At 34.2% G+C, this 15,957-nt stretch overlaps 2 protein-coding genes across 2 annotated transcripts; one reads left to right on the top strand and one right to left on the bottom strand.

Moving 5' to 3' along the window:
• Positions 1–209: 209 nt before the first annotated feature.
• LOC101890840 (selenoprotein BthD) lies at positions 210–1,236 on the bottom strand. The gene is made up of 2 exons (XM_005185082.4): positions 1,094–1,236; positions 210–1,036 (listed from the first exon to the last, which is right to left on the bottom strand). Exons 1-2 carry the CDS (start codon positions 1,121–1,123, stop codon positions 437–439), a joined length of 630 nt encoding a protein of 209 aa, XP_005185139.2. The 5' UTR covers positions 1,124–1,236; the 3' UTR covers positions 210–436.
• Positions 1,237–4,005: 2,769 nt separating this feature from the next.
• On the top strand, positions 4,006–6,967 carry LOC101890666 (mitochondrial import receptor subunit TOM40 homolog 1). The gene is made up of 4 exons (XM_005185081.4): positions 4,006–4,536; positions 4,707–4,969; positions 5,044–5,461; positions 6,562–6,967. The coding sequence occupies exons 1-4, from the start codon at positions 4,350–4,352 to the stop codon at positions 6,699–6,701; spliced, it is 1,008 nt and encodes a 335-aa protein (XP_005185138.1). The 5' UTR covers positions 4,006–4,349; the 3' UTR covers positions 6,702–6,967.
• Positions 6,968–15,957: the final 8,990 nt, after the last annotated feature.

Genomic DNA, 15,957 nt, shown 5'->3' with positions numbered 1-15,957 from the left:
ATTGAATTATGGGACTATATGGATATTTCTGTTTGCATAGATTCTTGCAGATAAATTACCTAAGTTAAAGATTTTCAGAATTGATTTTTGGATATATTTATATGTTAACAACTCATTCTGCTGATCTTCAAATAAACTACAAGGGTTGGGGACACCACAAATCAATATATTCAGATATAACAATTTTATTTATTTATTTTTATTTTTTTTTTTTTTCAATAAATGCTATTCTAGCTTAACATTTTATTATAATTCTTAAGAAATTATTCAAGTGTTGTATGCTCCACAAACCTCTCTATGATCGCTTTGCCAGACAGCAAAAAAAGTTCATTTAATAGGGCTCCTATGAAGGTTTTACCACTATCAAAGTCATAAGTGCTAAAACATGACAAAATTCTCATAGATCGAATTTGAAGAGTATAGCAAATGCTTGATTTTATTTCTTTTTAAATCTTCCGCGTTTTGATGATTTCGCTGAAGTTGAGCTTTCTGCGGCCTTAGGCTTCTCTTCATTATCTTCTGGGGAGGAGTTGGGAGAATTAGACTCACCTTTAGCCACAGATTTTCCCTTTGATTTGATGGGTTTTTCATCTTTGACTTTGCTTATGTCTTTAGTTTCTACTTTCTCATCATTCTCCTGCTCCTCTTTCTTGACTTTGTAGTCATCATCGGAAGTTAATTTAAGATATTTTGTAATATGCTCAACCATTTCACTGGCTTCAGGAAACTTTTGGGCTCTTGGAGTACGTTTAATGCCCGTCCATATAAGATTGCGTTGTTCAATCTCACTGGAGGGTGTTTCGCATATGGCCACCTCAAATGCTCCTCGCCTAGGTGGACCATCGAAATTTATGGATAATTGTAATTCTATTTTAGGTTTAAATGCTATTAACAAATTTAAGATTTCGCGGTGCAGTGCCTCTGCCCGCCTTCTAAATACTGATCAGGAACGGCAGCATTCTATGTAGAGAACTGGACAGTTTTCTTTCAGTTCTTCTGGCTCGGTTTTTGATTTTTTAGCAGCCGAGGAAGATTCCTGAATATAAGGAAATTAGTATTTTAAACAAAAAAAAGGAAAACTAACAATTGTTACCTTGCCAGTTGCGCCTCTTTTCCGTGGCATCGCTTTATACAACCTTTCATTCAAAACGATTGGGAATGAATGAAAATGATGCTTCGCAAATTAAATATTTACGCGCCTTTTTATTATGACGAAGCAGTGTTGCTTCTGAAGAGTTCCTTTAATTAAGGCGTTAAAATAATGTCAAATTAGTTTACCCTGTGTTTACACAGTGAAAAGAATATCAATGAATTTACAAATGTGTAATCCATGGCTAAATTGAGAAGGTAATCTCCACGGTAGAAGAATACAAATTTCAATAATTCTTCATTCATTTGACAGTTCATTGTCCAAGCAGCCGTGTCGATGCGACTACCTATATTCTTCTATAATGGTAATCTCATTTGCCAAATCGGTAATGACAATTCTTTATTATATAGGAACCCATAGATAGTTTAGATAAACATATTTATTGGAATTTACCCACATCTTCTCTGTTCCTGTACCTGCAATAATCTATTAGTTTTTCGATTTTTTTTTTGACGTCATCAAAGGAAAATCGGTTATAGCAGTAAAAACTCTTACATTCTTACAGTTGTGGAACAGACCAATTATTAGGATTTATTGCTTACTACATGGTAAAATTAAGAAGGTAAAGTCATTTCAAATAAGCATTCCCATCTCTGCCCATCCCATCTTACCTTGTCAAATTTCACTGCATAAATAACAAAAAATATAAGTTTTGACAGTGAGATGTTTTTAAATGAATTATTCGTAAAAAATTGTAAACACATAATTTCATGACTCTACCTTCTTAATTCTAACTTGGCTTACGATAACCGATTTGTACTTTATGATGTCGAAAAATATCAATGGAAAAATTGAATGGAAAATTTTTGCAATTTGTAAACATTTTTGAAAAAAGCACATCATAACAACCTCCAATTGTTTCCGTACTCAAAAAATGGAAATATCAATGTTTTCAAACTTTGATGCATCTACCTGTGTTCTTAGACCATGCTGTTACCCCTCCTGGAACATTAAAAAAATTGGAATTAATAGCGTTATCTAAAATCCGACGTAGCGTATACAAATATTCAACTTCCACCATGGTAAAATGTTTAGTACGTCCGTATTACCCAAATACGCCAGGTCCATATATTAGATTATAACAAAAAAGACGTTGTAAAAATTGGTACTAAAACACCTGTGACATTTACCAATTACAAAAAAAGTCTTTTGTATCATTTATTTCTATTTTCAACAACAAAAAAAGAAAATTTTCAATTGTCAGTGTTGAAAATATTCAACTTTGAAGTTTAGTACGACTGACGTATTTCAGTAACATTAAAATAAATGCATGTGTTTAACTTATAGTTAACGGGATTCATTTAAGTCGGTCTATTTAAATTACCACTTTCATTGCACTTATCTCCATGGTACAATAAAAAGGTAAGGTGAAAGATTGGACACTCTAGATCATATTTTTGAAAAAAAAAAAAATCAAGGCACTTCATTCATCTTTCGCTTTATTTAAGCCATTTTAAAAATGAATAAAAATTTGAAATAAATGATAACAACTTGTTGCATATAATTTTGAATAATTCTGTCAGGAAGCGGGCATAGCATCAGCACTTTATATCTGTAGTTTTACGAAGCGTTTCTACCTCCTTATTGCACCATGTGTATTATCTACAATGATATCAAGGTAGGGCTATGATACCATATGATTTTAATTTTTTTATTTTCTTGGCTTAATATGTCATCTTTATTTGTTTATGTATGTGTTTTCTTTTCAATAACAAAAAAATTGTTCAGAAAACTTCAAATTCGGGTTTTTTCAAAATGTTTATTTCAACGTATGCATCGACAAAATCTAGAGTTTCGGTACAAAAACTCTAGATTTTGTCGATGCATACGTTGAAATAAACATTTTGAAAAAACCCGAATTTGAAGTTTTCTAATAATCCTTTACAGATATATAGTACATGATTTTGAAAAGAAGTGTTGACCTTTCATTCAGTTATCGCGGTTTTCAATTATTTATTCAAAATAAATGCAACAAGTTGTTTTGATACTAATTCTGACATTACAAGCCAAACAGGTAGACCTCTATACTTGCAATTTTTTCAAAGTTGACATACCTACTCTTCATTGTACCATGTGTATTATATTGTTTTGAAAAATAAAAACTAACATTTTTGGATAAAATCCAGACATTTCAATCATTTTTCGCGCTATTTAACTCATTCTAAAAATGAGGAAAAATATGGAAAAAATGAAAATAACTTGTTGTATACATATTTGAATGAGTCTGACTTGAAGCGGGCATAGCCTCAGGGCTGAATTTCTATAGTTTTATGAAGCTTATTGTACCGTGCTTATCTCCAATCATGGCAGAAGAATATAGGTAGATGCATCAACGCTTGAGAACATTGATATGTCAACATTTTTTAAATCTTTTATAAAAAATAACTAGATTTTTAAATATTTTTTTTACGACGCCAGCAGGGGGTTGTTGTGCATTTTTCAACAATTTTTACAAATTTCAATAATTCAACATTTTCAATTCCAAAATCAGTTTGACAGTTCATTGTCCTAGCAGCTGTGTCGATGCGACTACCTGTATAATTCTACCATGTCTCCAATAAATACTTATGAAGAAGGTTAACTCAGCAAAAGTTCTATGTAAACATATCAGAAGAGAATAAACTTTACAAAACATATGCTATCATGCGGTTATTATTAATCTAAAAGACACGAAATTTAAACAGGATCTACTAAATGAAGTGAAGACTTCGTAAATAATCTATAAACAAGGCAACATATATATTACGCCTATTTGGCATCTTGTGCCGCAGTAATTCCCCACTCCCATCTCTGCCCCCTTACTTGTGATTTCACCATGCACGTGTCAAGTAGAGAATTCATATGACATTCTCACCACTTAAATGTCATTCTCGACATGGCTCTTTTTCGTTGAAGTTCTGCTTATATGAATGTTACCAGCAAAAATTTACCCATTTTTCGGAGTGTCGGGAATTAAAACAACAATAAAAGAGTAAATTTTCTGTAAATAAAGAAAACAAAGTAAACTTTCAGTCAATTTTATTTAAAACATTGACTCCGAATCGGACGTATTTCGTGACTGAAAAGGAAATTTCGTGCGTTCGATAGTGTCGCGGTGTGTGTGAGTGTGTAAATACGACGGAGCAGCAGAGCACTGAGCAGTGTGCAGTAGCAGTACAACAAGAGTAGATAGAGCAAGCAGAAATCAAAGCACAGTAAAATGGGTAATGTTATGGCAGCATCGTCGACGCCGAGCAGCGCTGCGGCATCACTGGATAAAGCGGCTAAATCAGGAGTACCTGCACCACCAACTGCCCCAGCTGGACTTGCAGCTGTGGACGCACCGGCGGTCGATGTGAAACTTGAGAATCCAGGCACCCTCGAAGAATTGCATAAAAAATGTAAAGGTATGTCTTGTAAAAGGGGAGCAAAGGTAATCGCTCGATATGGGGGTTATTGTTGCCTCGCTGCTGATGACATAACCTACAACATGTGTAGAAAATACTTTATTATGGAACTCTGAATGAAACTTTGTGAAATTTATGTAATTTTACAAATGATTGACCATTTGTTGCAGATATCCAGGCAATGACCTTTGAGGGAGCAAAGGTAATGCTGAACAAGGGCCTTAGCAACCACTTTCAGGTTTCGCACACGCTTAACTTGTGCAGTACACAACCTAGCGGCTATCGATTTGGAGCCACTTATGTGGGTACCAAACAATACAGTCCCTCGGAAGCTTTCCCCGTGTTGTTGGGAGACATAGATCCATCGGGCAATTTGAATGCCAATGTTATTCACCAATTCTCACCCCGCATACGTTGTAAATTTGCCTCGCAGGTTTGTAGTATTGAGTATTATCTGTTTTTAATTATGCCTTATTATTTATTGTTTTTTTTTTTTGCTTGTTTAAGGTCCAAGAATCGAAAATTACCGTTGCCCAGCTAACAACAGATTATCGCGGTGATGATTTTACTGCCTCCCTTACCATTGGCAATCCAAATATCTTCAACAATTCTGGTGTTTTTGTTGGCCACTATTTGCAATCGGTTACCAAGAACATTGCTTTGGGCGCCGAATTGGCCTATCAGTATGGTCCCAATGTTCCCGGTGGACAAATTACTGTACTTTCTGCTGTGGGTCGTTACACTAGTGGTGATTCAATTTGGTCTGGTACCTTGGGTCCCGGTGGTGTACACATTTGTTATTATCAAAAAGCCAGTGAACAATTACAAATCGGTGTTGAGGTCGAGACCAGTCTGAGAATGCAGGAGTCTGTCGCCACCTTAGGTTATCAAGTGGATTTGCCAAAAGCTGATCTCGTTTTTAGAGGTATGTAGAATAAGATGCAATGTGTGTTGTTAAATGAAGTGCTTTAAAGACTTGTAGAAAACTTTCAGTTTATAGGAGTCTAGTAGAAGGTTTCTTGTTACAGGGGACCCTTTAAATTCTGCTATTTAGTGGAGACCTGGTCATGTAGTGGGTTAAGTGGAGATATACCAGAAGAAATGTGTATATAAAGTTGGTATTCTATTTAAGCATCGCTTGAGGAAGGTTTTCTAGGCGGAGAACGCATGCAAAGGTCCTCTATTTAAATAACATTTGGAAGGTTGGCATAAGAAGAAAATTAATTCATTCGTAGAAGTCAGGCATAAAGCTTCTACCTATGTCACATTTAAAACAGTATCAAACTGTGGATATCGAAAGAAGTATATATAAAGACGTTTAAGGGGTCTACCGTTTGTCGAATACGTGTAGGAGATTATTTGTTTTTTTTTTTAAGTCCTGTAGAATGTCATGTAAATTTCGTAGACACGTAGAAGACAATTTATCTGTCGGTCTAAAAAAGATCTGTAGCTTATATATATTTGGAAGGCATGTGGATGTCTTACAGCCCTTTGAAGAATTGGGAAATTTGAATATGTTCTACCCTTAGAGGAGCAATTAATTGATTTATATGAACAGAAAATCTATGGAATATTATCTTTTTAAAAAATGAGAACCCTGATCATGTTATTTTGCTTGCTGGTAACTTTTATGGATGGACTATATGAGGGACTCTTTTAATAGTACATACGAAAGTTTCTCACTTATAGAATATAGAAGAAATGTATGAAGTCCTTTTTATTGAAGAGCTATAGGTATACGGCACATAGAAGAAGTGCAGGAAACTAAATTTCTATGATATACGTATGACAGGTTAGTTATTTAAAAACATAAATGTATTTAAGATTATTTTTATTATTCATGTCTTTTATTTATAGATGACTTGTTTATTTTCTAAAGAAGGGTTTCATTATTCAGAAAATCTGTAGGATTTTTATTATTCCAATTTGAAATTGAAACTGTTGTCAAAACCGTTTCGACGGCTAGAGACATTGAAATTATTTTAATTTAAATTGATATTTTGCTCACAATTTTCTTTATTTCAGGTTCCTTCGACACCAACTGGAATGTGTGCGGTGTATTGGAGAAACGTTTGCAGCCATTGCCATTTTCATTTGCATTAAGTGGACGTTTGAATCATACCAAAAATCAGTTTAGATTAGGATGTGGACTTATTATTGGTTAACCGTAAAACCTGAAAATACACAGAGCAATAAGGAATATGGTTAAGTCTTTAATAAAACTACAACAATGAAAACAAAAAAGTACACAAATTCACCAGAAGCAGAAATTAATTCAATATAATTTAGATAAATCTGAATACCTATGAGAGAAAAAAAATACAAAAATGACAATGCTTCCTTCCACAGAAGAAAAAAAGAACAACAAACTACATCCAATAAAATGCAAATCATTGGAAAAACCATTAGAATTTTCATGAAAAACCCAAAATATTCGTTTGCTTTTTTGTCGAGATTAGAAATTTGGCTAAAGAAAAAAGAAATAATGTAGTTTTGTTCTGGTATCGAAATATAGCAACACAAAACATGTACAGACGCTACAGTTTGATCTTTGGTTACTTTGAACTTTAAATATTGTGACTATTCTTATCCAACAGCCATCAACACCGCCAATTTGTTTTTTATGATAATTTTTGTTTTAGTTTTTTTTTTATTAAGGATTATTGTTTATCCTTATGAAGTAATGTTTTCTATATTGCATTTGTTTAGGTTTAATGTAATACAACAATTTGCCGAAAATTATCCTTGTTTTTTTCTCAGCTCATTTTGCAAATAATTACCTCTAAGCCATAATCCGATCCATCAATAGTAGATTTTTGGTAACCCAAATATTTTCCATTGTTGTTTGCATCAAATTCAAATTTCATTTTGACTTTATGCCTCCTCCAAGTTTTTTTTTAAATAGTTCCTTAAAATATTTTTTATTTCAATCAATACCTTCATTACCTCCAATTAACGATCTTTTTCCATTTGAAACATTATAAAAACATTTTTTTTAAACTTACATACACAACATAACAAAAACACTGCTAACAATTGAAATTGTTACTAAATTTATAAAAACAGAAAATGATTCGTAAAGTATTTCTAAAATATGAATTTTCATATTTCGGAATCACCCTAAATTTTCTTCAATATATTTTGAAATACTACTCTTTTAGACATATTCATATTGCCATTAAGTTTATGCAAACTTATCTGGTTTTTTTAACTATTTTGCTTAAGCAATATTCTTTCTTTTTTAAACAATTCATAGCCATTAAGTTATTATTATTAGTTAACAACAATCGGTAGTAGTTTTAATCAATATATTATAAATGAAAATTTAAAACCGAAATAAAGTGTTTTGTTGACCAAAAAACCAAAAAATAAATGCAGTTTAATTCAATAAATTTACTTCATTGCAATATCTTTTTTGAACCGCTTATCTTTGACAATGGTTCCATGTGTTGAAATCTTGTTGGAAAAGGGATTTGATATTGGAAAAAAGAATGCTCAAAATTTATTCTGGAGCTTCGTGAAAATGTTACAGCATAGATTGCCATTCGATTTTTAACAAAATTGTATTCTTTGTATCAAATCTTCCAATTTTTCTCATCCGATTCAGACATTTGGATGGATAGATATGGATTTTTCTCTTTCCGCTCAGATGAAGTCTACCTTCCCGTTCTTATAATATGGAAAACATAACACGGATATTATTTTTGTGATTATCTGCCGAAGATAGATATAAAAAGTGTCTAGAAGAAACTTTCAGTGCAATTTCTTCAAAACAAAATTAACAGTTCAACAAATTTTGAGATTTTGTGCTATACTTTTTCAAAAGAGGTAGTTACTGAGTCAGCATGTAAAAGTCGAGACATAATCCATCACAACACAGGGTCTTTCAAACTTAATACGGTTTTTTTATTTCAAGTATAGATGTCACTGGGAACGTTAATGAATTTCCTTTGAAGCGACACAACTTTGTCCGGGGTTAACCTTCTTTATGAAGATTTATTTCAGGTATAGGCAATGGAATTGACAATTTAAACCGACAATTTAATCCTTTACAACATAAATAAATAAATGTACTATTAGACGAACTGTTTATTGGTCAAGCTATCGCCACACCTCAGCATTGTTTTGGCAAATCCAACAATTATGAATTAATTAAAAAAACATGTAAAAAGGTCAGTTGGTTTTGCCGACAGAGGGTGAGATAAAAAACAGCAACAATGTCAAACGCCATATTTTTACATTTTTGTTAAATTGTATTGAATGAAAGCAAAAAATGTCGGAAATGGTATCAAATTTTAGAATAAATTTAGATTTGTTCGAATTTGCCACGTATGGCACGAATCAAAAGGCCAATGAAACCGTCACACGCTGCCCAAATGTTGCTCTGCGGTATTTTTGCCCATTCCTGGCGAGCCGCTTGTTTGAGGTGATCAACACTTTAGTATTTTTTAGCGCCAACCTTGCTTTCCAAAATACTCCAGACACAATAGTCCAACGGATTGGTATCCGGAGATTTTGGTGGCCATAGTGCGCTGTAAATGAAGCGAGGAACCTCATTTTGTAACCATTCTTGGGTGGCGCGTGCTAAGTGCGATGGTGCTGAGTCCTGTTGGAATGTCCAAGGTCTGCGGCCAAAATGTTTGCGTGTCTAAGGCTTTAATACACCCTCCAGAATATTTTCGCGTTAATATTCGGCATTTAATCTGATGCCACGGTCGTTTATTACGAGCGGAGAGCGACCATCGGCTGTTATGGCGGCCCACACCATCACCATGCCCGGCGTTTGAGCTCTGGTGTCCAACCGAAGGTGCACATTTTCAGCTGACCTCTTTGGCAATGAAACACGATCGTTTTGTTTGTTTACAAGTTGCTAGACAACGAATGTTTTCTCATCGAAGAAAACCAAATTCGGCATTTCACCACTTTCGGCCAAAGGAAGCAACTCTTTAGCTCTTTTGAGTCTATTTTCTTTCTGTTGCGGTGTAAGTATTTGCACTTTTTGGAATTTCAATGGCCTCAACCCCGAGCTCATTTTTCAATATTTGTCGAATAGAATATTGTGATATGTTCAGCTCACGAGCCATTTTTCGGCCACAGCGACGCTGGTTTCAATCAAGTCGCTTCTTTACTTTTCGAACCAATTCTGCTGATGTTGCTGTTTTCTTCCGTCCACTTCCTTGATGTCGGGAAGTGAACGGAACGAGCGATGGTACGAGACATAAAAGATTTATTCACATTTAAATGCTGGAATGCTCTAACGATAGCCACATGTGGTTTTCCAGCCAAATATAAAGAAATCACACTATCACGTGTGAATTCCATCTCGAATAGCTATTTTTCTGGAAAATTCTCACCAAAATGCTTTTGTACGTTTGTAAATAATATAATGAGCTGTCACTGGATTAATTTTAACTGCTGTCGGACGAGTGACTTAGAAATGACAGCAGTCTGAAGTTGGTTGCAGGTGTTTCATCTCACCCTGTATAGACCTGAATTGTTTGAAATTTCTTATTTGAAGTTCGTAATGGATACTTCAATCTATAACAAACAAGTAAGCAAAGGCTATAGCCGTGCGGGGCCGACCATGTGATACCCTACAACACTACAATATGTTCGAAGTCCTATTATATCCAAATCCATTTTGGAAGATTTCGTTTTTGAAATAATGTCAAAGAGCACCGCCCAGAGATCACCCTTAGTTTTTTGACCCGGAGAATTTGGCCAATATTTAGGCACTCCGTAGTGTTGTTAAGTATTCAAAACAATTTCACACGAAAGTTGAGGTCCATTTTACAACCAAATCCAATGGTCATTCAAAATGCTCGACTTTTTCCCTGTCCTTAAATCTCTTCTGATGCGAAATTCCATGTCGAGCGACTACAAAATTAGAAAAATATATTTTTTTATATTCCATTTGCACCTCTAAATGTACATCTTAAGAACAATAGGCTTTAATTTTGACCCCAACCCTACTCGTGAGGATCGGTTCATAATTGCGATCTGTAGCTTGATAACAAATTAACATGGACAGACGGACGGACGGACATAAATAGCTAGATCGACTCATCACGGCGAAGAAGATCCATACATACTTTCCTATGTGGGAAACCAATATTTCGAGGTGTTACATAACTTATAATACCCCCAATCAAACTTATAATACCCCCAATCAAACTTATAATACCCCCAACACATAGTGTTGTAGGATATAAAAATTGTCTATGCAGGTCCACGTATTCGTATACCCCACTTATAACCGTGCCTCCCCTTTTTCCGCATTATAATGATATTAGCGACATTATTCAACGGAATTGTTTTCAAATTTATTTAAAGGGCCTAATGGTTCTCGTCTTTGTATATCCGCCATATAAAGGTTTTATTTAAAAGGTATTTTCCACCTTGGAAAGGATGGTATATTAACTTTGTCATTCCGTTTGTAACATCCTTAAATATTCGTCGTAGAACCCATAAAGCATATATATTCATAATCAGCATAAAATTCTAAGTCGATTTAACGAAGTCCGTCCGTCTGTGTGTCTGTTGAAATCACGATACAGCCCACATCATTTGACGTAGAGCGCCAAAATTTAGCAGAGCAATTGGTATTGGATGGTTGGTATTGAAAATGAGATATATCGGTCCACGTTCTGGTATAGTCCCCACATAACGGTACCTCCCGATATTCTGTATTTTGATGATTTATGCCACATTTTTTTTACGGATTTGTCTGAAAATTGGTATTTGTAGGTCATAACGGGTCTTTGTACGTGTGGCAAAACATTGCATGTATAGGTCCACGTTTTGGAATAGCCCCTATATAATGGTACCTCCCGATATTCGGTATTTTGATGATTTATGCCACATTTTTTTTCACGGATTTGTCTGAAAATTGGTATTTGTAGGTCATAACGGGTCCCTGTACGTGTGGTAAAACATTGCATGTATAGGTCCACGTTTTGGTATAGCCCCCATATAATGGTACCTCCCGATATTCGATATTTTGATTATTTTTGCCACATTTTTTTTAACGAATTTGTCTAAAAATTGGTATTTGTAGGTCATAACGGGTCCCTGTACGTGTGGCGAGTCATTGTAATTATAGGTCCACGTTTTGGTATAGGCCCCATAAAAACGGTACCTCCCGATATTCGGTAATTTGATAATTTTTGCGTATTTGTCTGAAAATTGGTATTTGTAGGTCATAATGGGTTCTAGCTCCGTTGGCGAAACCTTGCATGCGTAGGTCCACGATTTGGTATAGCCCCCATATAACGGTACCTCCCGATATTCGACATTTTAATGGTTTTTGCCACATTCTTCTAATGTGGAGGTTATTAAAAGTTTGGCCCGGCCGAACTTAATGTTTTTTTACTTGTTTTTAAATATTCAAGTTTCTTCCTGATTGTAGAGGGCATTAAAAGTTCGTTTTACTTTTATAATCTGTCAAATTGAATATTTGTCTCAAAAAGGTCCTCGCTATGGCATAACCTAAATATAGCAATTCAAAGCAATATCGTGAATTTTGACGATTTTCACCGCAATTTATAGAGGAAATTTTAAATATAAAGTATCCAGTTATTAGACGACGGTGATTATAAAAAGATCTGTTTCCCCGAACTGAAGCCTCTTTCCAGACGCAAAAAATGATCGTTGTTTTTACTCCTTTAATGATATACCCACTGATTTTCAAAATTATGCAAAATAGTAATTTGTAATCGGCCACAATATTTATCCACTTTAAACAAATAACTATTTTCCTCTTTTCTCTGCCAAACCTTTTCCATTTCCAACTTCAAACACCTACTCACCCAAATAGTCTGTTGGTCGACGCTTAAGGACTGTGCATGGTGTTGTGTTAAATTTAATGAGTTTCTCTGAGTGGCCACAGGAGCACTTTCTCCGGCACTGGTTGGTTGGTTGGTAGCCGGTGTCGGGTATCTTTTTCTCATCACCCATAAAGCACTGGTGGTTAGTAATTACTTTTTCTTAAGTATAATCCTTAACTTTAGCTACTTAACATGTTAATTACTTTGCTTAGTTTTCTGCTTTTGCAGCCACTTGGCTTTAGTGGCATATATTTCTTTTGCATTTTTATGTTTCTTTTTTTGAGGTTTTTATTTTAAATTTCAACAACTTAGCGCCAGTTGGTTGGAGTGCTGGGACATGGGTTTGGATGGACAGGGCAACGAAACTATTTAACCTTTTTTGATTTGAGGTCTATTGTTTTTAATGTCTTCAGATGGCATATGGGCTATTGCATTCGGAAGGTTTGCTTTTGCATATCAGATCAACTATTCTTGCAAAATCCCATAAGCTGTGTGTGCATATGCCCATATTTGTGTCGGCATCTTAAACATTTTGTTGTTGCATTCCGTATGGAACTATGAATGCACTCCAGTTACAGTTTCTTCTTCTTCTTCTCCTTTTTGTTGTTTGACTTTTGCTTTCATATCCGTTTCCTGCATTATTTCATGCAAACTCATTTCTCTCCCTCTCTCTCTTTCGGCGTTGTTCTTATTGTTGTATTACATATTGTTTTGTTCGACGGCGACGTCATGCGACTCCATACCTTTTTGTGTTCTATCCTAAACGTATGTATCCCGTATGTTGTATTATGTTATCATTTGTCCATTGTACGATTTCTTCATATGCTTTGAGCAAACTTTAAGAAAAAGTTCAAACTGTTTTACATAAAAATGGCTTTGCAAGCCACACAAAACGCTTTTGTTCTAAGCTAACTTTTTCTTTTGTTGTCTGCGTTTTAAACACACACACACATGCACAAAATATCTCAGAAATTTATCGGTTCATATCGACAGTGGATGGTGCTTGAAAAAATATTTGCAAAAAATTTAAAAATGTAAAAAAAACTGATAAAATTATTTTCAAAATCCAATGATTTCAAATCTTAACCAGTACGAAAAGCTCAAAAGTCGGGGGGGACGTCTATATTATACCCTACACCACTAGGCATATTTAGTAGAGCTCTCGTAAGAGAAAGGTTTATATTGCAATTTGTGAGCTCTATGAAATATCTGGTACAAAATATCATTATGAAAGTTGGAGATTTAAACACCAAATCGGATGAAACATTTATATTTGGGAGCAAATTAGAAATTCTTACTTCTATGCTAAACTCGGTTGAATTGCGAAAATTCACTTTATTTGGGCTAATATTAGCCATTTGGTGCACAAGAAACCTAAAATCGGATGAAACATTTATATGGAAGCTATACCTATATCTCAAGCGATTTTCATCAAATTTGAAATACATGCTTGAAGGCTAAATTCGGTAAGAAATGTTATTTGAAAAATTTCATCTCAATCGAATAATAAATGCGACCTGCATTTTGTTTACAAAAATACATGGACAGACGGACAGATAGACGGACATGCACATATCGACTCAAAATGTGATTCTATGCTGATCACCAAAAGGAACTATGGGTCTGGATACATTTTAGATTTACTGTAAAAAAAAACAAATAGAGGGTGAGATAAAAATGCTTGGAATTTGTCAACTTTGGCACGAATTATGGCCTTCAAACGGCCAATGAAACCGTCACACGCTACCCGAATGTTGCGCTGTGGTATTTTGGCGGTAACGAGCGATGGTACGAGACACAAAATATTTATTCACATTTAAATGCTGGAGTGCTCTAACGACAGCCAGTTGTGGTTTTCCAGCTATCACGCTTGAATTCCATCACGAAAATTTCGAAATAAGGTGGAACTTGCTCACCCTATTCCGGTTACTTTACGAACTTTCAACTTTCTTCTTGTTATGTTCCCCCTTCATAATCTGGATTTCCTCTAAAAATTGTTTGTGTCGCACAGTAAAATCCAGATTTAATGGCTCTGATAGTCCTTGAAAACATATCTCTAAAAATACACGTTTAATGGCTCTGACAGTCATTGAAACAAATATTGTTTAAAAATCCACCTGATCGGATAGTCCTTTAAATCCTTGAACAAATATTCTTTAAAAATCCACCTGATCGGATAGTCCTGATAGTCTTTGAAAAATATTCTTTAAAAATCCACCAGATCGGATAGTCCTGATAGTCTTTGAAAAATATTCTTTAAAAATCCACCTGATCGGATAGTCCTGATAGTCTTTGAAAAATATTCTTTAAAAATCCACGTTTAATGGCTCTATTCTTTAAAAATCCACCTGATCGGATAGTCCTGATATTCTTTGAAAAATATTCTTTAAAAATCCACGGTCAATAGCTCCGATAGTCCTTGAAAAAATATTCTTTATAAATCCACTTTTAATGGCTCTTATTGTCCTTGAAAACATATTCTTTAAAAATACACGTTTAATGCCCTGATAATCCTTGGAAACATATTCTTTAAAAATACACGTTTAGTGACTGTGATAGTCCTTGGAAAAATATTTTTTAAAAATCCACATTTATTTGGCTTGAAAATATATTCTTCAACGTTTAATAGCTTTGATAGTCCTTAAAAAAATATTTTTTAAAATCCTTATTTAAAGGCTATGACAGTCCTTGAAAAAATATTTTTTAAAATACACGTTTAATGGCTCTGATAGTCCTTAAAAAATATTCTTTAAAAATCCACGTTTAATGGCTCTGGCAGTTCTTGAAAAAATATTCTTTAAAAATCCACCTGATCAGATAGTCCTGATATTCTTTGAAAAATATTCTTTAAAAATCCACGGTCAATAGCTCCGATAGTCCTTGAAAAAATATTCATTAAAATCCACTTTTAATGGCTCTGATAGTCCTTGAAAACATATTCTTTAAAAATACACGTTTAATGGCTCTGATAATCCTTGAAAACATATTCTTTAAAAATACACGTTTTGTGGCTGTGATAGTCCTTGGAAGAATATTCTTTAAAAATCCACATTTATTTGGCTTGAACATATATTCTTCAACGTTTATTACCTTTGATAGTCCTTGAAAAAATATTTTTTAAAATCCTTATTTAAAGGCTATGACAGTCCTTAAAAAAATATTTTTTAAAATTCACGTTTAATGGCTCTGATAGCCCTTAAAAATATTCTTTAAAAATCCAGGTTTAATGGCTCTGGTAGTCCTTGAAAAAATATTCTTTAAAAATCCACCTGATCGGATAGTCCTGATAGTATTTGAAAAATATTCTTTAAAAATACACGGTCAATAGCTCCGATAGTCCTCGAAAACATATTCTTTAAAAATCCACGTTTGATGGCTCTGATAATCCTTGAAAAATATGCTTTAAAAATCCACGTCCAAGTCCTTGAACAATTATTCCTTGAAAATCCAGTTCCCATGAACCTACAGTGCAAGTGCGTGTTTTTTCTCTAATAAGTAAAATATATGCCGGTATCTGTGTGTGCGTGTCCATGCATTTGCTTTCTTCTTCCAGTTGCTAGAAAATTTGTTCATAGTTAGCTACAATGTTGGTCTA

This window comes from Musca domestica, unplaced genomic scaffold, assembly GCF_030504385.1.
Source record: "Musca domestica strain aabys unplaced genomic scaffold, Musca_domestica.polishedcontigs.V.1.1 2, whole genome shotgun sequence".
Taxonomy (NCBI): Eukaryota; Metazoa; Arthropoda; class Insecta; order Diptera; family Muscidae; genus Musca; species Musca domestica.
The sequence above is the reverse complement of the archived record's forward strand: the minus strand, read 5'-3'. Positions and strand labels throughout refer to the sequence as shown.

What these genes read in the sequence shown, in the direction of transcription:
- LOC101890666 (XM_005185081.4), top strand. Translation starts at nt 4,350, where the DNA reads ATGGGTAATGTTATGGCAGCATCGTCGACGCCGAGCAGCGCTGCGGCA. An exon ending in ATTGCATAAAAAATGTAAAG is followed by an intron (nt 4,537 to 4,706) that starts GTATGTCTTGTA and finishes CATTTGTTGCAG; the next exon opens with ATATCCAGGCAATGACCTTT. An exon ending in GTTGTAAATTTGCCTCGCAG is followed by an intron (nt 4,970 to 5,043) that starts GTTTGTAGTATT and finishes TGCTTGTTTAAG; the next exon opens with GTCCAAGAATCGAAAATTAC.